This window comes from Myxine glutinosa, unplaced genomic scaffold (assembly GCF_964187855.1).
Source record: "Myxine glutinosa unplaced genomic scaffold, kmMyxGlut1.1 SCAFFOLD_1704, whole genome shotgun sequence".
NCBI lineage: Eukaryota > Metazoa > Chordata > Myxini > Myxiniformes > Myxinidae > Myxine > Myxine glutinosa.
The window spans coordinates 4,174-30,133 of record NW_027617799.1 but is presented as its reverse complement, the minus strand read 5'-3'; the positions used below and the strand labels follow the sequence as shown (position 1 = coordinate 30,133).

General features: G+C 44.2%; 1 protein-coding gene across 1 annotated transcript in view; it reads left to right on the top strand.

Annotated features, from left to right (window-relative positions):
- LOC137423039 (PCNA-interacting partner-like) overlaps positions 1-20,706 on the top strand; it is a gene marked incomplete at both ends in the record, with an annotated part of 86,043 nt that extends 65,337 nt beyond the window's left edge. Inside the window, 2 exons of the mRNA XM_078769221.1 lie at positions 877-961; positions 20,538-20,706. Of these exons, the coding sequence (XP_078625347.1) occupies positions 877-961; positions 20,538-20,706 (254 nt within the window). The remainder of the gene's footprint in view (positions 1-876; positions 962-20,537) is intronic.
- Positions 20,707-25,960: the final 5,254 nt, after the last annotated feature.

Genomic DNA, 25,960 nt, shown 5'->3' with positions numbered 1-25,960 from the left:
GTTCCTCAGAACTCCGGATTGTATTTTAAAATCCTCCTTCACTTTTCCAAACCTCTTTTGTGAGCCATGGCTTGTGCATGAGCAGCGATTATGGTGCATTGTTGTTGAAATGCATGCAGACACAAAAGGATGTTTTGTTGAACACCAATATGCAGTTGTTCTTTTTCTACTACATTCTTCTTCATCTTCTTCTTTGTCCACATCTTCGTCGTCCTCGTCCTGTCCTCTTCTTCTTCATTGTCCTGTTTTATTCCTCTCATTTGCCTCTTGTGGGATGCCGTGTGGTTAACTGTCTTAATAAATGATGAAAACCAGTACAGACTACAACCTAAAGTGATTTAAAATAACTCCTGGTGCTCCAGTTTGTACAGCATTGTCTGTCCAGGTGAAAGTCTTGTCTGAAAACCAGGCCAACGGTACTTTATTTGTTGTCATCTGGTGATGCAGCTAACATAACGTGTCCCTTCACTATGAAACCGATATCCATTCACCTCTGCTTGCCTCTCTTGCTCGTTTTCTGCCCCTACTCTCACTGCACCCACCACTTCCCACTACCCTTCGCCCACCTTTGTTTTCATCCACCTTCCTCCTTCCAAATCTTCATAAATCTCGATTCTATATATTTTCCTCTCTCTCCCTTCTGGTCTCCCATTCCCATTTCTGTCATCTCTCGTTTGTTTCCTGCTCTTCAACTGTCCATTTTTTAAAGTATTTCCTTCCTACCCACTATTGATCACCTTCATTTAGTATTCCTCTTTCTTCTTATTTGTTTTTTTTTCACTTTCTTTTATTTAAAATTGCTTTCCTGTCTCTAGAATCACAGCCCCCCATTCACCCCTGCATTTTCCTCACTCTTTTCCTTGCCTATTGCTTCAGGTCCCCAGAGCAAACTGCTGGCAGCCCTCTGAAGCCCCTCCGGCGGCGAGTGATGGGCAGCCATCAGAAGGCTGACACCGCAAAGGTCAGTACAGTGCAACCGCTGTCTGAAACTTCCCCTACCTCTGCCCCCACCCTGCCCCCTTCCAACCTCTTTCCCACACTTCCTTACCACAAGCCTACCCTCTCTTTTTTTCCTGCCGGCTTCACATCGCACATAAACAGCACATTGCATCATTTTTATAATGCTTTCCTCTAATCTGCCATCCGTGCTTCTCCTGGTCTCGGAACAGAGAAGCATGTTTTGTTTTTGTTTTGGACCTTTTCTTGCTTTAAGTGAAGGAAAGTTTATCCAGCATTTCTTCAGCTGCCAAAAAAGCTGAGTGAGGAATTATTTTCCCTAATTTTGGTGAACACTTGATTTACTGTCAGCTTAGCAATGCGAAGAGTGATACAGCCAGCGGATACCATACACTCGCCACCCTCCCCTCCAATGTCTCATTTTACACCTTTCGTTTTTTACTCGGACCTCCAAAACTTTCGCACGTTAATCGATGAGGGTGTGAATCACCTGTGGTGGAAATTTGGGAGTGTTTCCCTGAACATTTTTTGAGATTCATCGATCTTAACTTTCCCAACCTGCAACAATTCGTAATTGTATTCTTCTCTCGACATTTTCAAATCAACCTGAACCTGTCACTCTGTCCTTGTTCACAAACATGTTCATTGGCAATTCGCATACTGACCACTCAACCAGAAATCGGATAAAAACAGTGGGGAGGAGGTGGGCAGTTGGAAGGAGGAGGGGGTGGGGGGGTCACAATTAACGGCATTCATGGGAGCGCAATTGGGCCTGGCGGAAGTTCTTCTGGCTTGTCCAGGACTGACGGCATGCCACTCGATGCCAGCTCTGAGGTTTGCGCAGGCAGTCGAACCGGAGCTGGCAAGCCAGGTGCGTGAGCCTGTGAAGTATGGAGCGGTGGGCAAGCCTGCTCAAATTCAAGGTGTGAGTAAGGTTGGACTGCTGGTTTGCGGGTCCAGGCCTGCGCTGAGGAGCGGGGCTATGTCCGTAGCCATGGTTGAGCTGGAGTTGGTAGTTGTTGAGTCAGTTCCCGCGGTATTCAGGACGTACCCTGTCGGTGTCGACTCTGTGCCCGGAGTGGTCGACTCCCACTTTAGACCATGTGCATGTAAAAATGAGACATTGGAGGGGAGGGTGGAGTGAATTTCCACCACAGGTGAACTCGCCACGGAGTGAGTGTGTGCTTGCGACCAGGGGGCAGCAGATAAGGAAAAAGTGTGGTGTTAGAAAGAGAAAGGCCAATGTGGGCCGGTGTTAGATTGAGCCCCATTTGGAATTTATATATTACATGCACTTTTTTTTTTTTTTTTGTATACAAGATCGAGGCTTGTGAAAGAGCGAACATTAATCGCACAAAAAGTCAAACCGACACATAAAACACAAAATAAGGGGAGCGGTAGACAAGATGGGGAGAGAGGGGGAAGGACACAAACACAACATTGGAGAGCAGGGACATCGAGAGAAATGTGGGAGGGACAAGGCTTGGGGGGAGGTGGGAAAGGTATAAAACATATGGACACTGCAAGGACTTCCAGGAAAGGAGTTGGAATTTCAAAAAAGTGGATCTGGGGTGAATTAGTGGGGGTAGAAAACATCAAGGTTTTGGATGGGGGAAGATAAGAGATGGTGGTGAACAGCTGTTTTAAAGACCTGGAGGGAGGAGTGGGATTGAAGAGAGTGAGGAAGTTTGTTCCAGAGGCAGGAGAAAAGGGGAATGAAAGAGTGAAGGTGAGCAGAGAGCCTAGATTTTGGCAGTTTAACCATGAGAGGGTTGCAGGCAGATCTTGTGCGACCTGAAGGAATATTTGGGGGACAAAGCACAGAGAGAGCTGGGGGAGCAAGGCCGGAGAGGAGTCGGTAGAAGACAGAAAGACCACCTACCTGCCTGCGGTGAGTGAGTGAAAGGCCCTCGGAGTTAGCTTCATCGCAGGAGATTCCAATGATTCTGAAAGCTTTGGTTTCAACAGCGTGAATCTGAGCTAGGTGTGAGGCAGGAGCACCGGCTCAGGGGTCTTCAGTCAACAGGGGGTCTACAGGGGGAACAGTATTCCATTGAGCTGCGGATGAAAGCCTTGTATGTGATGAGGAGCTCAGGTGTGCCAAGGAAGGACTTCGCACGATGGAGGATGCCTAGTCGGTGACTGGCTTTGGAGGCCAGCTTTAAAATGTGGTTTTCTCAAGAAAGATCATGGCAGATAGTAAGACCCAAAAGCTTGAGCGACAGAACTTCTTGGAGAGGATTGTTGAGAAAGTAGATGGGAGGGTTTTCCAGTCAATCTTTTCGGAGAGACATAGTAAGAGTTTGAGATTTGTCAGGATTGAAAGACATGTTCCACTTGTTTGCCCAGTCTGTGATTTTGTCCAGGTCTGCAGAGTGATGAGGCTGAAGACTGCCGATCTGAGGGATGAGGAATGGCACGGCAGATAGTGGAGTCATCAGCAAAGAGATAGAGAGGATTTTCCAGAGAGTCGGAGAGGTCATTGATGAAGACAAGAAATAGCACAGGGCCCACAACACTACCTTGGGGAACTCCAGCCAGAACAGGAAGGGGAGATGAGAGAAATCCATTCAGGGCCACACATTGCCTACGACCAGAGAGGAAGTCCGCAAGCCATGAGTGGAGATTTCCATGGATACAATAGGAGGAGAGTTTGGTGAGCAGAGCTGGGTGCCAGACCGTATCGAAGGCACATGATATGTCAAGGGAGACATCTCTGATTTCCTGTTTGGCATTGAGGACCTCCATCCATTGTTGAGACAGCAGAAGCAACATGTCCAGAGTAGAATGACCTGGTCTGAATCCAAATTGATGATCAGAGATGAAGCCATTGGAGAAGAGGAAAGATTTGAAATCTGAAGCAATGATGGATTCCATGAATTTGCTGATAATTGGGAGCAGGCTGATTGGTCTGTAGTTGCAAGGATCTGTTTTTGCAACTTTTTTGTGCAAAGCCGTAATGTTTGCTGATTTCCAAGATGCTGGCAGATGACCTTGAGCAAATGTGAGGGTGAAAAGAACAGAGATAGGGTGAGATAGAGCGGAAGAGCAGGATTTTAGGACACGTGGGCTGATGCTGTCTGGTCCAGTTGCAGAATCAGAGTCTAGGTTTGACAAAAACTTCTCCAACTTGTCAGGAGAGAAGGACACAGAGTCCAGGAGCAGTTGGGTTTGACTGGGAAAGGTGGGAACAGAGAGAGATGGGTTTGGGACACAAGATTTTGAGGCAAACACAGAGTTGAGGCATTCTGCTTTGTCACATGCGGTGTCAACTTTGTAGCCATTTGAGGTTAGGGAGGGGATGTAGGGGGAACAAACACCTGAAATAGATTTGACCAGACGCCACCAGGATTTGGAGGAAGGAGACAGGTTTGAGAGTTCAATCTTGAGTGTGGAGAGATAGTGCTTCCTGGCACTCCTGAGGGTAGTCACACACTTGTTCCGAGCTTGGAAGGAACTGAGATTGCCTTCAGTTGGATTTGCCTTCCAAGAGGCAAAGGCAAGTTGTTTAAGGGCAACTGCCTCACCACAAGATTCAGTGTACCATGGGCGGGAGGAAGGGTAAGACAACTGAAGACGAGATAGGATAAATCTGTGCATGAGAGAGAGCAGTTTGCTTTGGAAGAATTCCCAGGGAGAATTGATGTCAGAGGCAGTAGAGATGGGAGACCAGTCCAGATGATTGATGGCTGCTTGCAGACCGTGCCAGTCAGCCTGAGTGAAATACCAGACTCATTGGCGCTGAGGAGGTTCTCTGATAATGGCCAGAGAGATGTCCACTTTAACAATCACATGATCAGAAGAACCCATTGGAGCAGAAGAAGAGCAGCAGACATTTGCAGAGAAGTTTGTCATAACCAAGTCTAGAAGAGAAGATACTCCATTGACTGAGATCCGGGTCCGGAAATTGACAGATTGTGTCCCAAAGAGTCGCAGAAGTCCTTTGCTGAGGTGCCATGGCTGGTGGGAGAGGAACCCACACCCAGCCAGCTGGCATGATGACAGTTGAAGTCGCCAGATATGAGGAAGAGAGAGTTTGGATGAGTTGATAGAAGTTGGTCCATGTTGTCCGACAGCAAAATGTAAATGGAGTCATCACTGTTTGGAGGACGGTACAGAACACATATGAACAAAAGGTGGGAGCGGAGAGAAAGCCGTAGCCAGAGGTACTCCTGGGGGTGGGGTGGAGAGAGGGCAATGCAAGGAGAGTGAGGAAGAGAGTTTTTGATAAAGATAGCCACCCCACCACCAGGACAAGGCTCAGGTCTATCATACCAGAGGAGGGAGTAACCAGGAAGAGATATTAAGGAATGAGAGACATCTTGAAGGAGGAAAGTTTCTGTTGAGCAGATCAGGTCTGGATTGTCAGAAGCAACCTGAATGGAGAGATCAATCAGGTTTGAGCGAAGGCCCCGGATGTTTGAGGTCCATACCGTTAATGAAGAGAGAGGGGGAGCATCGGGTGCAGGACAGGGGAGGGGAGTGGTCGGGTCATATGGAGGATGAGAGGGAGAGGTAGGGAGAGCAGTTAATAGTGTGTCAGAGATTACAGAAGAGTTACAAGAAAGGGAAGGATGAGGAGGACGAAAGGTTTGATGGTGATGGGATGAGGCACAGTGAGGGGTTGTTTGAGGGGGGGCAGAGGAAAGTAGAAGGTTGTGGGAGGTGGAGGTATGAGACAGAAGGGAGACGAAGTGGGGAGGAGGCAGCTTTGAGGAGGAGTTGGGAGGGGGGAGAATTTGGGAGGGATGGTTGGGGGGGGAGATTTGAAGGGGAGGGGTTGGGGGGAAGTTTTGAATGGGAGGGGCAAGGGGGGAGTTTAGGAAGGGAGGGGCAAGGGGGGAGATTTGGAGGGGAGGGTCAAGGGGGGAAATTTGGAGGGGAGGGGCAAGGGGGGAGTTTAGAATGTGGATGATTAATGAAAGACGAACATTTATAACAATTTGGGTTTATTGTGATTTTCAAGTTAGCGATCCGTTTCAGAACGATGGAGGAGGGGTGGAATGAATGTGAATTTAGACCATGTAGTGAGGGAGACGTATAAGAGACTGAATATTTTTTTGAAGTGGAATGAGTTGGAGAGGAAATTGAAAAGAGCCTTTTAAATAGGAAGTAAAACAGCGTGTTGTAATATACCATTGAATAAAACACTGCAGGGGAAAGCTTAAACGTATTTAAACAGAACCGTGAAGAACAATCTTATATTCACAAAATACCAACGGGGAGAGGACCAAGAGGGACAACCACGAGTCACGTGAACAGGGCAAAAGTTGGAAGGCAAGGAGATAATGGGGGCGGGGCGAGACCGCACACGAGGACAGAAGCACACCTTGTTCATGTCATGTAGGAGCTGTGAGTCATGGGCAGCTGGGGGCTCATGACAATTGGGAAACGTTGGAAGAGCAGGAGGCCAAAGCCCAGCAGTGGCTGCAGGGAGGGACAGAAAATCCCAATGGCAATGGGGCTATAGTGTGCAGCCACGTTTGGAAACACGAGGCCAGAATTTTTAAATTGAAATGAAAATTTATTTGAAAGCATCCTCGGTGGGAGTTGGTCCCCAGGCTGTGGGATACGGACTAGTGCGGGTTAAGGGGGGCGGCTTCATGTGAAACTGCTCCACTGGAATATTTGGTTGTGCCAGGCAGCTGAGGAGCTACAGTCACGTGAAAAAGTAAGTACACCCCATGTAAAGTTTTGACTTTTTCAACATATTTCAACATACAGATATTTGATCTTCATTTAAGCAATATTGATAGATAAAGGTGATATAATATAACAAATATCATGAAACATCTACATTTTGTAGTCCATTGTATAATTTCAATAAATATAAATGCAAATTTCGCATGTGGAATAAGTAAGTACACCCCATGAAATGTTTTTTTAAAATCTTTTTAACATATGTGGACATATCAATATTTGATCTTCATTTAAACAGTATCTATAGATAAAGGTGATCTAATTGAACAAAAAAACAATGAAAATTGACTTTGCAATAATTTATTCTACAAAAAAATTAACAGAGATGCCATTTCCTTCTGTGGAAAAAGGAAGTACAGCCTTGGCTCTAATAGGTGGTATTGCCCCCTTTGGCAGAAACAACCTCAACCAGGCATTTCTTATAACTGCCTAACAGTCTCTGACATCGACTGGGAGAAATTTTTGCCCACTCCGCCATGCAGAATTCTTTCAGCTGTGTGATGTTTGAGGGGTTTCTTGCATTCGCAGCTCGTTTCAAATCCCCCACAACATCTCGGTGGGATTTCGATCCGGGCTTTGACTTGGCCATTCCAGAACCCTCCATTTCTTTCTTTTCAGCCATTCTTTGGTGGATTTACTGGTATGTTTAGGGTCATTGCCATGTTGCAAGGTGCACCTTCGGTTGAGCTTCAACTTTCCGACAGATGGCCTCACATTATCCCCAAGCACCCTCTGGTACAATGAAGAATTCATAGTGGATTATATGATGGTGAGCTTCCCAGGCCCTGATGCAGCAAAGCTGCCCCAAACCATAATATTTCCACCACCATGCTTTACAGTTGGTATCAGGTTCTTGTGGTCAAATGCTGTCTTTGGTTTTCGCCAAACATGTCGTCTGGTACTGTGGCGAAATATCTCTACCTTTGACTCATCTGTCCAGAGCACATTGTTCCAGAAGTGCTGGTCTTTGCAGAGGTGTTCATTGGCAAACTTTAGTCTTGCCTTGATGTTCTTTCTGGACAGCAAAGGTTTCCTCCTGGCACACCTCCCATGTAGATCAAATTTGTTCAGCCTCTTTCTAATGGTAGACTCGTGCACTTTGACATCAACAGTGGCAAGAGCTACCTGTAGGTCCCGTGATGATATTCTGGGGTTCTTAGAGACTTTTTTCAGCATCTTGCGGTCTGCTCTCGTGCTGAACTTGCTGGGGCGGCCTGGCCTGAACAAGTTGGCAGTTGTTTGGAATCTTCTCCACTTGTAGATGATCTTCCGGACAGTCGAATGATTGATTTCAAATTGTTTGGAGATCTTTTTAAATCCCTTCCCAGACTCGTCAGCATCTATAACCTTCTTTCTGAAGGCCTCAGAAAGCTATTTTGATCTAGGCATGGTGATGCCACACACTTCAACAACAAAGAGCAAACCAAACTAAATGTCTGAGGTTTAAATAAGACAGGTTCCTCCAAGATCCTCTCTAACGATGTTCTAATCATTTGCCCCTGAGCTGGTGCACCTGATTCTAATTTTAAGTATTTGAAGTAGTGATAAATGTAGGGGTGTACTTACTTTTTCCACATGTGAAATTTGCATTCATGTTTATTTAAATTATACAATGGACTACAAAATGTAAATGTTTCATGATATTTGTTATATTATATCACCGTTATCTATCAATATTGTTGAAATGAAGATCAAATAGCTGTATGTTGAAATATGTTGAAAAAGTCAAAACTTTACATGGGGTGTACTTAATTTTTCACGTGACTGTACATTGACAGGATTTAGACGTTGGGTCCGACCACTGGTGTTGTAGCATGACCTGGGCCCGTGGGGAGTGTGGTGTCCCCTGTCCATTGGGGTGCAGTGTGAGTGAGTATCTTGGGCTGGTGGGGTCACCAGACCCTAGAGGGGGCTGAGACCACTGGGTGTCAGAGGTGCTCTCCCCTCCTCTCCTGGGCACCCTTCATGGTGCACCAGGAGGACCACCAGCAGGAGATGTTGCGGACCATGCTTTTATCGTGGCAGCACTGAGGGCCAGCAAGAGCCTGATGCAGTGACCACCCTGGCATGTGGCCTGGCAGCCTCTTCCTGAGGCTCTTGGACAGCTGGCATGTGGTGACCTGCAATGCTGTGCTGATCTATGAACATGGGATTTGAAAATGTTGCTTTCTGAATCTATAACTTTCTAAATCTTTCTTTCCGCCGAGGCTTTCTAAATCAGAATCCTCTGTTTCTGAATAAAGAAGTATCGATGGATTCACCCACTCATCCATTCATCCACTGCAAATCATCCACAAACACAACAAAAGACAAACTGCCAGACCTACGAAAACTCGATGCTGGCCATCCCACTGGCGCATTTGAGATATTCTGCCATCAACTAAGTGTTTTGATATGGTAGGTTACAGCTGCTGACAAATGGCGCCACAACATTGCATATACAGTATGTCGGAATGGATTTCATTAAAATGTCTTACTCAGCGAGCTGAGGACCAATGCCCGGAAGACATGCCAATCCCATCCTCAGCACTTGTGTTACCCCAAAACACAATTTACCCCAAAAAACCCACATATCCACGCCACCCTGAACTTCACTTCACGTTTTGAACTACAGTACAAGATACAGAGACGACAACTCCGTGCACAGCATCCAGATGACCACTACTGTGCCACTTTGGTGAAGTACGTGAAGCACTTGTCAATTTGTCTAAGTGATTCATGCCTATTCTACAGTTGTGATGATAAAGCCAAGATCCTACCCAGGGAGCCAGATTTACCACTGTCTACATGAGTTTGTGACAAGAAAACATTGGCACCGGAAAACACCACTGTTTCTGCTTTGAACCACAACATTCATCATATTGGAAGTTTAACTCGATCTGTTTATCTGAAGGTAGACATCCCAATAGATGTCAGAAAGTCATTGTGTTGGGGGGAAGTTGTTGTTCCTTTAAATGATGTGGTCTTCCAGGCTTCCAGTCCATTTTGACATGCTGTTGCTATTGAACATCAAATTAACATTCTGGAATCTCCTTCTAAAATATCCCTGAAATGTTCAGATGGTGAGACTGATGCAAGGAACACACTCGAGACTGTCAAACAATCCCTCATCTCCCTGTTCAAGAAACTAGACCTAGACATGATCGTAGCAGCAAGATGTGCAACTGGCCAAAGTTGGACAAATATGGCAGAGCGTGAGATGTCCATCTTGAACTTGGGTCTGCAGAACTGTTCCCTGCAGCATGACAGAGCATCTGAGGAGATAGAAGCTAAACTGAGAAAGGGTTTCAAGGATTTTTTTCCAGAAGTGAAGGGAGCATGGGCAAACAGCTTCCAGTCCTGCAAGGACATCATTGAATATCGTTTTAAAAAGTTGTCTGTGAAAGGGAAAAGCCCATCCAAATCGAGCAGCCAGTGAAGGATAGATGAAGATAGATGAAGTGAAGCAATTTTTGAAGGACCGTTTCACAGGGTTAGACCCATGATGCAACCTTACAAAGACGTCCACCATGAAAGAAAGGCATTGCTTCATAAAATAAATTGCTGGTTGAACACTGTAGAGAGCGATGGTATTCATTCCACATCAAGAAATGTGAGAACGAGGAATGCTGTACTCCAACCTGTAACACCATCATGGATAAACTGCTCTAGCTTCCAGATCCTATTTTGGTTGAATATGGTGACAATTTCAAGCCTTTTGACATCGTTTATGGAACAGATACCAAGGAGAGTGACCGGCCTAGACTTGAAGCCCACAAGCAAAAGGCTACAAAGAAAAAAAAACAGATGTTGGAGCCAAGAAAACGGTTGTCGAATTGCAAGAAAACTTGAAGTACAAAAGTGCCTTGAATAAAGTGTACATACAGTACCTTCAGAAAGTATTCACACCCCTTGACTTTTTCACATTTTGTTGTGTTACAGCCTGAATTTAAAATGGATTAATTCAAAAAAATGTCCCCCCTAATTTGAACGTAGTTTTTTATTTTTTAGAAATTTTTACAAATTAATTAAACATGAAAAGCTGAAATATCTTGAGTCAATAAGTATTCAACCCCTTTGATATGACACTCCAAATTGAGCTCAGGTGCATCCAATTTCCTTTGATTGTCCTTGAGATGTCTCCACAACTTGATTGGAATCCACCTGTGATCAAATCAATTGATTGGGCATTATTTTGAAAGAAACACACCTTTCTATACAAGGTCCCACAGTTGACAGTGCATGTCAGAGCAGAAAATCTAACATGAAGTCCAAGGAACTAACTGTCTGTAGAACTCTGAGATATACATTCACGTGAAAAAGTAAGTACACCCCATATAAAGTTTTGACTTTTTCAACATATTTCAACATACAGCTATTTGATCTTCATTTCAACAATATTGACAGATAAAGGTGATATAATATAACAAATATCATGCAACATTTACATTTTGTAGTCCATTGTATAATTTAAATAAACATAAATGCAAATTTCGCATGTGGAAAAAGTAAGTACACCCTTGGCTCTAATAGGTGGTATTGCCCCCTTTGGCAGAAACAACCTCAAGTAGGCGTTTCTTATAACTGTCCACCAGTCTCTGACATCGACTGGGAGAAATTTTTGCCCACTCCTCCATGCAGAATTCTTTCAGTTGTGCAATGTTTGAGGGGTTTCTTGCATGCACAGCTCGTTTCAAATCCCCCCACAACATCTCTATGGGATTTAGATCCGGGCTTTGACTTGGCCATTCCAGAACCCTCCATTTATTTCTCTTCAGCCATTCCTTGGTGGATTTACTGGCATGTTTAGGGACATTGTCATGTTGCAAGGTCCACCTTCGGTTGAGCTTCAACTTTCCGACAGATGGCCTCACATTATCCTCAAGCACCCTCTGGTACAATGAAGAATTCATAGTGGATTATATGATGGTGAGCTGCCCAGGCCCTGATGCAGCCAAGCTGCCCCAAACCATAATATTTCCACCACCATGCTTTACAGTTGGTATCAAGTTCTTGTGGTCAAATGCTGTCTTTGGTTTTTGCCAAACATGTCTTCTGGTACTGTGGCCAAATAGCTCCACCTTTGACTCATCTGTCCAGAGCACATTGTTCCAGAAGTGGTGGTCTTTGCCTAGGTGTTCATTGGCAAACTTTAGTCTTGCCCTGATGTTCTTTCTGGACAGCTAAGGTTTCCTCCTGGCACACCTCCCATGTAGATCAAATTTGTGCAGCCTCTTTCTAATGGTAGACTCGTGCACTTTGACATCAACAGTGGCAAGAGCTACCTGTAGGTCCCGTGATGACATTCTGGGGTTCCATGAGACTTCTTTCAGCATCTTGCAGTCTGCTCTCGGGCTGAACTTGCTGGGGCGGCCTGACCAGAACAAGTTGGCAATTGTTTGGAATCTTCTCCACTTGTAGATGATCTTCCGGAGCAAACCAAACTAAATGTCTGAGGTTTAAATAAGACAGGTTCCTCCAAGATCCTCTCTAACGATATTCTAATCATTTGCACCTGAGCTGGTGCACCTGATTCTAATTTTAGGTATTTGAAGTAGTGATAAATGTTGGGGGTGTACTTACTTTTTCCACATGTGAAATTTGCATTCATGTTTATTTAAATTATACAATGGACTACAATATGTAAATGTTTCATGATATTTGTTATATTATATCACCTTTATCTATCAATATTGTTGAAATGAAGTTCAAATAGCTGTATGTTGAAATATGTTGAAAAAGTCAAAAGTTTACATGGGGTGTACTTACTTTTTCACGTGTCTGTAATTGCAGAAGGACAATAGCCTCTGGGAATAATGAATGGAGCCAAATCCAGGCAAATACTTGAGGAGAACTGCCTCAGACTGCAAAAGACTTGAGGCGACGGTGAAGATTTACATTCTAACAGGGACAATGACCCCAAGCATGCAGCCAAAGCAACACTGGAATGGCTTTAGAACAAGAACGTGAAAGTCATTGATTGGACCAGCCAAAGCCCAGACTTGAATCCCATTGGGAATCTGTAGAAAGACTTGAAGATTGCTGTTCACTGATGCTCCCCATCCAACATGACAGAGCTTGAGCAAATCTGCAAGGAAGAATGGGAGAAACTTCCCAAATCCAGATGTGCAAAGCTGATACAGACATACCCAAGAAGACCTGAAGCTGTAATAAGGTATAAAAGTAAATTTAAAGCAAACCTTTTTTGCTCATGCATCATGGTGGGTATTTATATCTTTATTTATTTAATTATCTTACTGATCTTTTCATGAAGGAATAATACTGGATGAGTGCATTCTGTGAACAGGCCTGCAGTTGACTCTAATCACCATTTTGGACTAGTTTCATGCTTGGTTTCCAAGGAAGCATCTTGGAATTCTTTCAACTTGTCATCATGAAAGGTAGTCTAGTATTATAATTGGACTATAACATCACCACGATGGCTTTAGTACAACTGCAGAAACCAGATTGATGCTTCCTGAGCCTAGCAAAATGGAGGGACCATTTTGATATGGCCTAGTACTGCAGAATAATATGGCTCGCCAATCTCAGGATTGGGTAACTTCCATGAACTGGGTTATGGGGTTACACTCTCTTCAATCACAAATTTCCATAAAAATTTGGAGATTGATGAAGATGGCGTGGTAATATGTTTCATCAAAAAGTTTTTTTTTTTTTTTTTTTTTGGAAATCACACTTGAATTGATTTTACCAGTCCATGATGACTGCATGGTTCAGGCCTCCATCACCATGCACAATCCCGTTGTACTCAATGCATTTTGAGACCCTTGTACTCAAGGATTTCATTCCGGTCCCTCGAGCGATGGGGCTTGCTTTGATCTCTCCACGGCATCAAAGTTTGAGTGTTTTCCCGTTCGTTTCTTTGTCAAATTTCCGCTGCGTATTTTATTGTGTATGTGTTATTGTGTGTTTCTATTTGGTTTTGGTTTTGTAGTTGTTGCAAATTTGTGTGTAATTAGGCGTTTCTTTGTCCGCGCCTCGTGCGGCCTGGTGTCTCGTGCGGCCTCCTCGTCTGGACTTGTGCCCCGCCCCCTATATTCTCGTTTGTTCTTTCACCTCTGCTCCTGCTTTCTCAAATCCACGTTCTCACTTAGAGACTTTTCCCAGATTGTTTTCATGGTTTTGTTTAAATATTTATTTTAATATGTTTAAACCGCAGCGGTGATCCCCCCCCCCCCCCCCCCCCCAGGATTTCCATGTTTTAAACGTTTCCCAGTGTGTACCCTGGATAAGAATAGGTACGCCGTATCCCTGCGTGTCGTAGGAGGCGACTAAGAGGGTTGGCGTCAGGAAGGGCATCCGGCCATAAAAAAAACATTGCCTCAAAAAGAGAACCATGACAATTACAACTACATGTGGGCAGGGTACAGCCCGAAGTGGAGATCGGTTTCTGAGGTTTGGGACATGGAATGTAGGGACAATGACAGGGAGATCAGGAGAAGTGGTGGAAGTATTGGTCAGAAGAAGAGTGGACATATGTTGTGTGCAAGAGACGAGATGGAAAGGAAGTGGTGTGAGAATGGTGAAGGGTAGGCAGGGACAGAAATACAAGTTTGTGTGGCAAGGGTGCCTGGAGGGCATGAATGGTGTTGGTGTCCTGTTTTCTGAGGAGTTTGGAGACAGTGTGGTGAGTGTGACTAGAGTGAGTGATAGGTTGATGATGGTGAAAATGATGATTGGAAAGCTCTTGGTGAACGTCATCTCGGGATATGCTCCGCAGGTTGGTCGGAGCGATGAAGAGAAGGACAAGTTCTGGTGTGCGATAGAGAAGCTGATGGAAAACGTGAAAGATGAGGAAGTTGTTGTGGTAGGAGGAGACCTAAATGGACATGTGGGAAGGAGTATGGATGGTTTTGAGGGAGTTCATGGGGGTTACGGATATGGTGTGAGAAATGGAGAAGGTGAAAGGATTTTGGAGTTTGCTGATGGAGCTGATTTGTTGATTTGTAATACTCAGTTCCAGAAAGAGGATAATAAGCTTGTTACATACACGTCAGGTGGGTCGACGACAACCGTTGACTACCTGATGGTGCGTAGGCGAGATAGGGGGCACCTCCGAGACACAAAGGTGATCCCGGGGGAGGAGGCTGTTTCACAGCACCACTTGGTTGTCTGCGACGTAAGGGTGAAAGGTGTGAGGAGAGCTCAGCGGGTGAAGTACCAACCGAGAATGAAGGTGTGGAGGTTGAAAGAGGTGACTAAGGGAGGCATTAAAAGAGAGGCTGAGTAGGGTCGAGGATGATGTGGTTGAGCTTGAAAGTGGTTGGATGTCAATGAAAGCTGGTCTGCTGGGAGCCGTTGGTGAGGTATGTGGATGGACAAAAGGACCACCGAGGCACTCGGAAACATGGTGGTGGGATGATGAAGTTGGAAAGAGGATTGACGAGAAGAGGAAGAAGTTCAAGGAGTGGCAGAAGGCGAAGGGTACGGGAGCAGAAACAGCAGAGCATGAAAGTTATAAGGCAGCCAGGAAGGCTGCAAAGAAAGAGGTAGCAAAGGCGCAGGAGGCATGTAGGAAAATGTTCGGAGAACGCTTGGATTCGGAAGAGGGTCAGAAAGCAGTATTCAGGATTGCAAAGCAGATAGCGAAAGAGAGGTGTGATGTGATGGGGGTGAGCTGCTTGAAGGATGAAGTGGGACAAATCGTTGTCGACCCAGATGGAATTAAAGGAAGATGGAAAAGATATATGGAAATGCTGTTGAATACAGAGAATGAATGGGATGGCAACATAGAGAGTAACCCAGTTTTAGGACCGGCAGAGAAGATAACTGAGAAGGAAGTTGAGGAAGCGATAAAAGCAATGAAGGGTTGAAAAGCGGGAGGGCCGACGGGAGTTGTGGGAGATATGTTGAAGGCAGCAGGAAGTTGGGGTGTGAAGAGAATGACAGAGATCTGTAATCTGGTGGTGAAAGAAGGCCGCATTCCAGTGGATTGGGAACTGAGTACCCTCGTCCCTCTATACAAGGGGAAAGGTGACCCTCTGGAGTGTGGCTCGTACCGAGCGATAAAGTTATTGGAGCATGGAATGAAGGTATTGGAAAGGGTGTTGGAGAGGAGGATAAGGAAGAAAGTGAAGATCGACGAAATGCAGTTTGGATTTATGCCAGGAAGAGGAACGACAGACGCGCTTTTCATTGTGAGGCAGTTGCAGGAGAAGTACATGGAGAAGAGGAAGAAGTTGTTTCTTGGGTTTGTTGATCTGGAGAAAGCATTTTATCGGGTTCCACGCAAAGTATTGACATGGGCATTGAGGAAGTTCGGAGTGGAGGAATGGTTGATCAGAGTAGTGATGGCAATGTACAAAAGAGCGCGCACAGCTGTAAGGACGAAGGACGGGAACAGTGGTGAGTTTGAGGTGAAGGTGGGAGTGCATCAGGGGTCGGTACTAAGTCCACTACTATTTGTAGCTGTGATGGAGGTGCTGGCTCAGAACGTAAAGGAGGGTTTACCGTGGGAGTTGTTGTATGCAGATGATCTGGTGTTGATTGCGGAAAGTATGGATGGACTGAAGGAAAAGATGAACACGTGGAAGGAATGTATGGAGACAAAAGGTCTGAAGGTGAATATCGGAAAGACGAAGGTGATGGCAAGTGGTAAAGCATGTGGTGAGGTGGAAAGAACTGGGAAGTGGCCCTGTGCTGTGTGTAGGAAGGGTGTCGGAGTGAACTCCATTCAGTGTACAATGTGCGCTGAGTGGGTTCATCAAAAATGTAGTGGTCTGAGAGGGTCATTAACCAGTGTGGCAGCTACATTCAAATGTAAGGTGTGCACCTGCAAGGAGCTGCAGATGGAGGAAATGTTGAGTTGGATCTTGGAGACGGTGTGAAGCTGGAAGGTGTGAAAACATTTTGCTACCTCGGAGACATGCTGAATGGAGAAGGTGGATCAGACTCGGCAACGGTTGCTCGAGTGAGATGTGCATGGAAGAAGTTTCGGGAATTGAGTGGCGTGCTGATGATGAGGGGAGTGTCGTTGAAGCTGAAGGGAAAGGTGTATGCTGCATGTGTGAGAAGTGTTATGATTTATGGGAGCGAGACATGGGTAATGAACGTAGAGCAGCAACGAAGGTTGGAAAGGGTGGAAATGCGAATGGTTCGACGGATGTGCGGAGTATCGTTGAGAGAGAGGAAGACAAATGATGAATTGTGAAAGATGATGGGAATAGAGCCTGTGATTGATGCTGTGAAGAGGAACAGGTTGAGATGGTTTGGTCATGTGTTGAGGAAGGATGAAAGTGACTGGTTGAGAAGAGTGATGGAAATGAATGTAGAAGGAAGTAGAAGACGGGGAAGACCGAGAAAGACTTGGCTAAAGATGGTGGAAGAAGAAATGCGGGCAAGGGGGTTAACAAGGAGAGATGCAGAAAATAGGGCAAAATGGAGAAGATTGACATGGGGACCGCAAGGCTAACCCCCGCTCTAGCAGGGAAAATGGCCTTTTAAAATGCATGTTGTTGTTGTTGTTGTACTCAAGGATTTGTTTTTACGTACTCGAGAACAGCCTTTGTCTGTCAGTATGTCCCCACAAACGTACACCAATCAGAGCTGAGGATCTGGTCACATGACGGGGAGCATGTTTAGTAACTGTTATAGTTGCATATTTTATTAAAGGAAATATAAGAACCTTCTGTGGAACGTTTTGGGGTCCCAGCGGGTGTCGTTAGGTAGGTATGAGGCTTCAGAAATTCCTCAATAAAATTATGATTTTGAAATGCAATCGACATGGACCTTGTTCCCAAGTCCGGAAGTGAACAGATGATAACGGTTCGCTGGTTTGATATCTCGATACAATCGTGATTTAACATTATATTTTTATATAATTATACCATAGTATTAATTTGTGATTGGAATGATGAATTATGCTGTTTGGAATGAAAATATAGAGAACCTGCTGCCAATGCCTGCTGTTTCGACTGAAGGTGGCACAGGAATGTGGAATTCATTGGTTCATTCATCGCTTGCCATTCACCGTTTTTTTTTTCCCAAGTCATTCACGAACCGGCTGTCCATACCTGAAGTCAAAACGATTTAATACTTGCATTATTTGCTAACTGGTATCCCCACCCAGGTCATACTATCCTCCAACTAACGTATCAAACAAGCCGGGCTAGGCCGCTATTAGATGTTGGTCTTGTTTAATATTATCTCTTAATCTGATCTTTAGTCTCCCTCTGATTCTTCCAGAGCCTTCTCTACTTCGATGGCTTGCAATCAGGATTGTCCATGGGTTGTCAATAGATTGTTGCAAGTCATTATTTTTTGAAAAAATAAATAAATTCTTGTCGGTTTTTTCACAATGCGCTCAATATTAAAAACAGAACATAATTCAAAACACACAGTCGCAATCTCCTATCAGATGGAAAGTTACCAACCTTGTGGGATGGCAATTTACCCGCGACGTTTTTAATGGTAAATTTTGTGATGTGTTTATTGAATATTACATCGTTGAACATTCTGTTTTAATGCCGCTTGTTCTGGAAGATAGTGTTTTGCTGAAGTTGAGCTGAATTTTGTGCCACACTCGAGTCGACCACCTCTGGGAGCGACTGCGTTTGTCCAAAGGCTGTTTTTGGATGTGTGCAGCCTTCCTGCTCTCCAACTCTAGAGCTGGGAAGGAAAGCTCGGCATGCCGATATACTGAGTTGGGAGCAGCTGTCCATGGGCTGAAAATCTGCGTTTTATAACGCGAGTCGAGCGTGCTAAATATGAGTGCCTGCTCTTTGTTCAAACGCTGATCTGTAAGCTCTAGCAGTAAAACCTCCAAACGTTGTCTGATGAGAAATGTCCGAGTCCTGAGAATTCCTGTTTATTTTCCTGTTGTTGTTTCTTAAATAAATAATTCGCATAATTTTTCTTTTTTAAATAAATAACTTTTTCCATGCTGTTGAAGATTGAGCATTTCGCCTTTCAAAGTCTAATACTGTACATTATATTCTGTTGTGAAATGAATTGCTAGGCAACCACAGTTGTGAACAACATCAGATATGACGTGTTGTGACATCACCCATAAACGGTCTTCTCATACATGGGAAGTGCGCCATATTGCAAAGCCAAATATCTGAGATCGAAACGTAATTGATCAAATAAATTGTCGGCTTATTGAGGATTTTGGAGATTACTTCTTCGAAAGAAGACAACTCGAAGTGTAATCGCTAGTTTTGGTGCATTGTGTTGCATAGTGCTCCACGATAATGGGTCACTTGGTTTTTGTTTTTGTTTGTGGTCCTATTGCTGTCACCAACATGGTCGCCAATTGATTTCGATCTCGATAATTTCATTTTCGTGGCGAATGGGACATGATACCTGCTTTTTTTTTTGCAAGTGCTTTAGTTAGTAAATGCTTGGTTATTTCCATGAAGTTTTGCTATTGTGATTATTACTATCTCCGCCAACGAAGGTGTAAGGAGGTTATGTCTTCACCCCTGTGTGTCTATATGTTTGTTTGTATGTAAGCAGAGTATCTCAAGTTTTGGATGGATTCGGGCGAAAGTTGGTGAAAATGTTCCACGTGTGACAAGGACGAATTGATTAGATTTTGGTGAAGGTCCGGATCTGAGAATTTTTAAAATTGATTCGTCACCTTTAAGTGATCTAGCCTGGTGTTGGCCTAGCGGCTAGGGTGCCGGCTTAGGATCCTAGGATCCTGGGTTTGAATCCCGGTCGATCGCTGAATTAATGCCAGGGGGGTTGACTCAGCCTGTCATCCTTCCGAGGTCGGCTAATTGAGTACCAGTTCACTGGTAATTCCCTGTTTGTCGTTAAAGGCGGCAAAAAGGGTTGGCGTCAGGAAGGGCATCCGGCCGTAAAACATTGCTTCAAAAAGGGGACCAAAAAACAACAACAACCACGGTTCCCGAAAAAGGCCAACCCCCGCTTTGCGGGGGAAAATGGCCTCTAAAGGTGGTTATACCTTTAAGTGATCGGGCCAAAAACGATATAAAGCACTATATCTTAAAAATGTGGACAAAACGTGGACAAAACGTGAATATGCCATGCTCGTTGCGATTTTTAGAATGTTCATGTGCTTGTTGTTTCACTCTCCATTGCTGTTGGTTTGATGATTTATTTATTTAGTTTGTTCTAATGCTTTCTTTGATCTAAGATTGGAGAGAGATTGATTTACCTCTCTGTCATCTTTTCAACGATTCGTCAATCGAGCATGACATTGATGACCTGTTGTGTTACGCAAATGACCATTCATGTTTTTTTACTGAACAAAACAGATGAGCTACCTTGTGGTGACCATTGCATTTGAAACTTATTTTGTTTCTCCGGTGAAACTCCCCACGCAGAAGCAGTAGGTAGGCTCGTAAAATCATGCATTTTGGCCTGAGGTTTATAAAAAATTACATCCATGACAATCTTTGGTTCTGTTTTATTGTTGAACCTTTTCTTTTTTTTATCATATATGAGTTAAAATAAATAAATAATTAAAGCATCCACAAGCATTGCAAACATTCAGACTTTTAATTCAAAACAAAGCCATAGCAGGTGGCTATTTTTCTCATTTTCATCAAAGCCAAATGAATTCAGATTTAGACTTTGTCCTCATCATCTACTCCGGGGTTAGTCATGTTTTCCAATCGATGCAGATTTGTTTACACGCACTGCTGACTTCTAAACTGATAGAAGGAACAACATAGTGCTGCTTTCAGTTCTTTGTTGGACAAGCGCCGAAATGTGTGGTTTGGAGACTGCTTCAGAAATTTGGATTGTGGATACAGCACAAGCTCAGTTGGCCAAATGGCCTGTTATATTGATGGCCTATGCTTTTGCCTTCCTTGTTTTCCTTGTAATTATCGATCTGGAATTGGTGTGACTGCAAGAATATGTATGTCCTTCTTCTTATGATATTCTCTATGTGTTTTGAATCCCACCAGGTGCCACGTTTGCAGTGCCGGCTTCCTGTATCACCCGTATCTCAGTTTTCCTGCACCTACCTAAATGATTGCTCCACACCACCCATCAGTCCTGTTCGTCGGCCCATGAAAAGTCCTCCTCGGCCTCGATGCCTCGCCCTCACCACATCCGCTTCCACAGTCTCTACTGGTATGTGGTATTTTTATCTGTTTGAGCTGCTCTCTTGTACCTATCAAGGTTAAAAGCAACACAATAAGAAAATGTTACCCACAAAAGCTCAGTTGCACATGTGGGTGGCTGCATTGGCATGACCGGCATGCACTGGCTACATCCCATTTTTCTTGGCCTTTCACAGTGTTGACGTCCCAAATAATTGAACTTACATGCTTTGTTGCAAATTATGAAAGGCGAGGCCAGGCTTTGGGGGATATTAAAAACGGGGGTGGCGAGATGGGGTTGGAAGGTTCGGATTGTGTGAATGTCACGATATTCCAGCAATGTTCATGGTACTGTTATTTTAAACTGCAATGATTCAGACTCCGTTGTGTCATGGTTAGAGCGTCCGCTCTGAGTTTGGTAGGTCGATGGTTCAAAACCCGGCCGAGTCATACCAAGGACTTAGAAAAATACAATGGTACGTGCTGCTTCCTTGCTCAGCATTTAACAAGGATAGAGCACCGACAAACAATGCTGGAATGGCCAATGACAAACCGTCCAGCATAACTCTTGCCAATAAACAGTTTCGGCAGCATTGAGGGTCTGTAAATAGTGTGGTACAGATATATATATATCTTGCCACTTGCAACTTCTTTTCCTACCGAAACTGCTGATGGGATTGTGATCAAACATGGATAAGATGATATTTCATATGTTCTCACTCACGTTTGTTCACGGCATTTAAAACATTTGGTTCTAAGGGGGTCTACCAGGGGTCAAAGTAGGTCCACGTTTGATCCGCGCCCCCAAAATAGGTATTTGCTTTCTTCTCTGAAACTACACACACTATTTCGATGAAACTTGAACATATCCTTCATCACCCATGTTGTACCAAAGTTTGTTCATAACATTTAAAATTTCAGGCCCTGAGGGGTCTATGGAGGGGTTGCTCCCCAAAATAGGTATTTGCTTTCTTCTCAGAAACTTCACATGCAATTCTGATGAAACTTGACCACAACGTTCCGTTCATCATCCGTGATGCACCAATGTTTATTCACTGTATTTGAAAAGTTGGGGGTTAAGGGGGTCTATATTTGGAGTTTCTCCCCAAAATCAGTATTTTTTTGTTTGTTTGTTTATTAAAGTTTGTTTGTTTGAGGTCACTCACTCTCCCCATTTGTTCTATACATTCCCTTTACCTTACTTCTATCTCCTAATCTCCTATACGACTTTTCCCTTCTCTACTCTCTCCCCCCTCTCCCCATAGTTGCAACCCTACTATATATCTATCAACAATTACTTCTCATCTTCTCCCCATAGCTTTTCATTACTCCCTCCGACCCTCCTCCTCCACACACCTCTGCCCCTTTCCCCCTTCCCAGTTGATGGCCCTTTATGAAAACACTATGGATACAACAAATATGGTTGTTGTTTTCGTGGCTCCTGGTTTGCATCATTTCTGTTGAAGTGCGTTTGTGCTGCTGATGCAGTGCCCCAATTGCCAGCCGACCTCGGAAGGATGACAGGCTGAGTCAACCCCCCTGGTGTTAATTCAATGATCGGCCAGGATTCAAACTCTGGATACGAGATCTCAAGCCGGCATCCAAACCATTAAGACAACACCAGGCTTACATACAACTAATAATGAGCAAGTACTGATAAAACACAGACAGAACAGCAGTTTGTCAAAGTGTGCTTCCCATAACCCCACCCTCCAAGAGGAACAAACTGTATCCGAAACATCATAGCAGTGGTCCACTGCCTTAATAATTAAGGTCAAGGTCTACCATGGTTTTCTTTTTTCTATTAGATAAACCAGGATGAAGCATGATTGTTTCAGAAATGCCATTCATTACATTGTCAAATTTTGCACCGAACCATCTGAGTTTCCAAGACCCAAGTTATTGCGACCGATCATGTGAATAGCAATTTCTTTGTCTTGTTGTAAATTCGATTTCTGCAAAATTTTCCAATGGGGGATGGAACATCCCAATGTGGTGAAACCACATCCAGCATGCAGGGGCACCTTCATCTTATGCTGCTGGGTTTGTAGTGCAAGGTCAAGGCCTATTATTGGCCTGACCTTTTATACACACGTCTGTATTTGCCGCTGTTGGCACGAGTCCATCGTGGCCTTCACCGATTGTTCATGCGTCGACTTGTTTCCCTCCAGTCCTGACTTTCCTCGTGTTACCGTTTAGACTGCATTCCCCTCATCTGTTTATGTGAAGTGATGCAACACATTCTGTGGACTCTCACCATTATCTGTTCTGCTCTGTTACTCCAACTTAACACAATTAACCATCAAGATGTACATTTTTTTTTTTTTTACCTTCCTCTGAGGAAATCTTCACTGGTCAAATCTTCCTACATTTATTCCCCTCCGAGAGTCGCCGCATTTTCTTGGCCTTGGCCACTTGGGAGTTGAACAAATGACATTAATGACCTGTGACGGATGCATTTCAAAAGCCGTCTGGTGCCGGTGTACCTTGGAAGGCCTCCACAGGTCATGTTCCATCCGTGTCTTTCTGTGCCATCCCTGGTTTCCATACCTCTAACTCTCTTTTCCTGTACCATGACTAATTTGGACCATCTGTTGTCTGCCCTTTTTAGTTAGATCACCAGCCCATCACCCACTTTTTGCTTAGCTTAGGTCAACACATCTGCTTCTCTTGTTTGGTTTGTAATCAATGGACTTATTTTTCTGTCATTCTGTGTTGGATGGGCATGTTGGGAAGGGGGCGAGGTGGGTTCATGTGGACTATGCATGCTATCATTGGTCCCTCCACCCCCTCATCCCACCCCCCTGCTCCCCTTCCTTTTTCCCAGCATCATGATAAACATGCTCAGATGTTCCAACTCGTTTGCATCAATGGCTGGTGCCAAGATAAATTTTCAAGTGTTTTCAGAATTTGTTTGTTTGCTCTTTCGCTCTTATCATTGTGTGTTACATACTGCTCAGTTCTGAAGCCAACACAAGATCGAGATAAATCGATTTGCGACAGTCGATCTCGTTGGCTTTAATGCCACCACACAATATGAAGACTTTGGTGGAAATCTCCTGACAACACCAACAAAATCTCACCCATGGGGTCACTGTTGCCCTCCAGGGATGGCACAGGATGAGTACCAGTTCACTGGTAATTCCCTGTTTGTCGTTAAAGGCGGCAAAAAGGGTTGGCGTCAGGAAGGGCATCCGGCCGTAAAACATTGCTTCAAAAAGGGGACCAAAAAACAACAACAACCACGGTTCCCGAAAAAGGCCAACCCTCCAGCGTTGAGGATGCCCTCCAGCGTTTGGTTGAGAGCTTCCATTGCCAGTCTTGAGCTTCCATTGCAAGTTTCATCCCAGAAACTTACTTGAGGAGAGATGCCCAAGCTGAGCTACGTTTGATAGCACAATTGTCATTTCTGTGCTTGCCGGGTTGAGTGGGATCTTAAATGTAGAATGGACTGTTTGTCCGCCTTTAAGCTGGGCAGCAATCCCACTGCTTGCAGCTGCCAATGCAACATCACCACTGGAACGAACCATTGTGAGAAAGAGGTTTATGAGAAATGGCTTCTCTGTTCACTCCAAGCACATCCAGGAAGATCAATCCTCCTACTCCAGAATTAATGCATGCAATCACCTTGTTATAAACAACCATTTGTTCATCAATAAGAGTGAGGAACAGGTGGATATTTAGCTAATTAATGAATAAAATATAATCAAAAGTATAACGGCACTCAGTAGAGCGTACACCTCCACCAGGCTGAACAGTATACATGTTGTATGCAGTTGTTGCCAAAAAATATTGGCACCCTTGCACTTTTTTCAAATAATGCACCATTTCTTCCAGAAAATTGTTGAAATTAAAAAATATTTTGGTATCCACATATGTACTTCTTTTGCTTGCTGTGGAACAAAACAAAAAAAAGCTGAAAAAATTACTAAAACTTAGCTTATTCCACACAGAAATCTTATAGTGGTTCGGACAATATTATTGACACCTTTTAGAAGTTGTTAGAAATATATTTCAAGCAGGTAATTGTCCTTTACTTTGGAATTAAACTCACCTGTGTTGAGTTGTAGGTGCCTGCAATATAAAAATCACTCATTCAACCAGTATGAATGGCGAAAAGGAGTCATTCTGCTGTTTTGTGTCACCGTGTGTACTGCAATGAGCATGGAGAAAAGAAAGAAAACAAGAGAATTGTCTGAGGATGTCAGACACAAGATTGTAACCAATCATGGACAATCTCAAGGCTACAAGTCCATCTCCAGAAACCTTGATGGTCCTATGTCCACCGTACGCAATGTTATCAGGAAGTTTAACACCCATGGCACTGTAGCCGACCTCCCTGGACGTGGACGCAAGAGAAAACTTGATTGAAAATTGCAGCGAAGGATTGTTTGAATAGTGGAGAAAGCACCTCGATCAACTGCCCAACAGATTCAAGCTGACCATCAGAAACAAGGTACGACAGTTTCAACTCTCACCATCCGTCACCAACTCAATGCAAGGGAGTTCTATGGTAAGAGATCCAGGAGGACCACACTGCTGATAGAGAGACATAAGAAAGCCCAACTGGAGTTTTCCAAAACGCACCTGAACAAGCCAAAATCCTTCTAGGAGAATGTCCTGTGGACAGATGAGACCAACTTAGAGCTTTTTGGAAAGCACATCATCTCTATGTTTACAGAAAACAAAATGAAGCCTTCAAAGAAAAGAACACCTTATCTACAATCAAACATGGAGGAGGTTCAGTGATGTTTTGGGGTTGCTGTGCTGCCTCTGGCACTCGGTGCTTTGAATGTGTGCATGGCATCATGAAATCAGGAGATTACCAAGGCAATTTGGAGCGAAATGTTCAACCCAGTGTCAGAAAGCTGTGACTCCGTCGAATCATGGGTCTTGCAGCAGGACAATGACCCCAAACACACTTCACAAAACACCAAGGAAATGGTTCAAGACAAAAATGCTGGACTGTTCTGAAGTGGCCAGCAATGAGTGCAGATCTAAATCCCATTGAATACTTGTGGGGAGATCTGAAAACAGCAGTTGGGATAAGGCACCCTTCAAATCTGGGAGAACTGGAGCAGTTTGCACAAGAAGAGTGGGCCAAGCTCCCAGTAGAGAGATGTAGGAAGCTCATTCATGGCGATAAGAAGCACTTGACCACAGTTATTTTGTCCAATGGCCTGTGCTACCAAATATTAAGTCTAGGGTGTCAATAATTTTGTCAATGCCATTTCTTGTTATTTTCTGATTTAAATGGATATATTAAGTTCTGAATCAAAAACAAA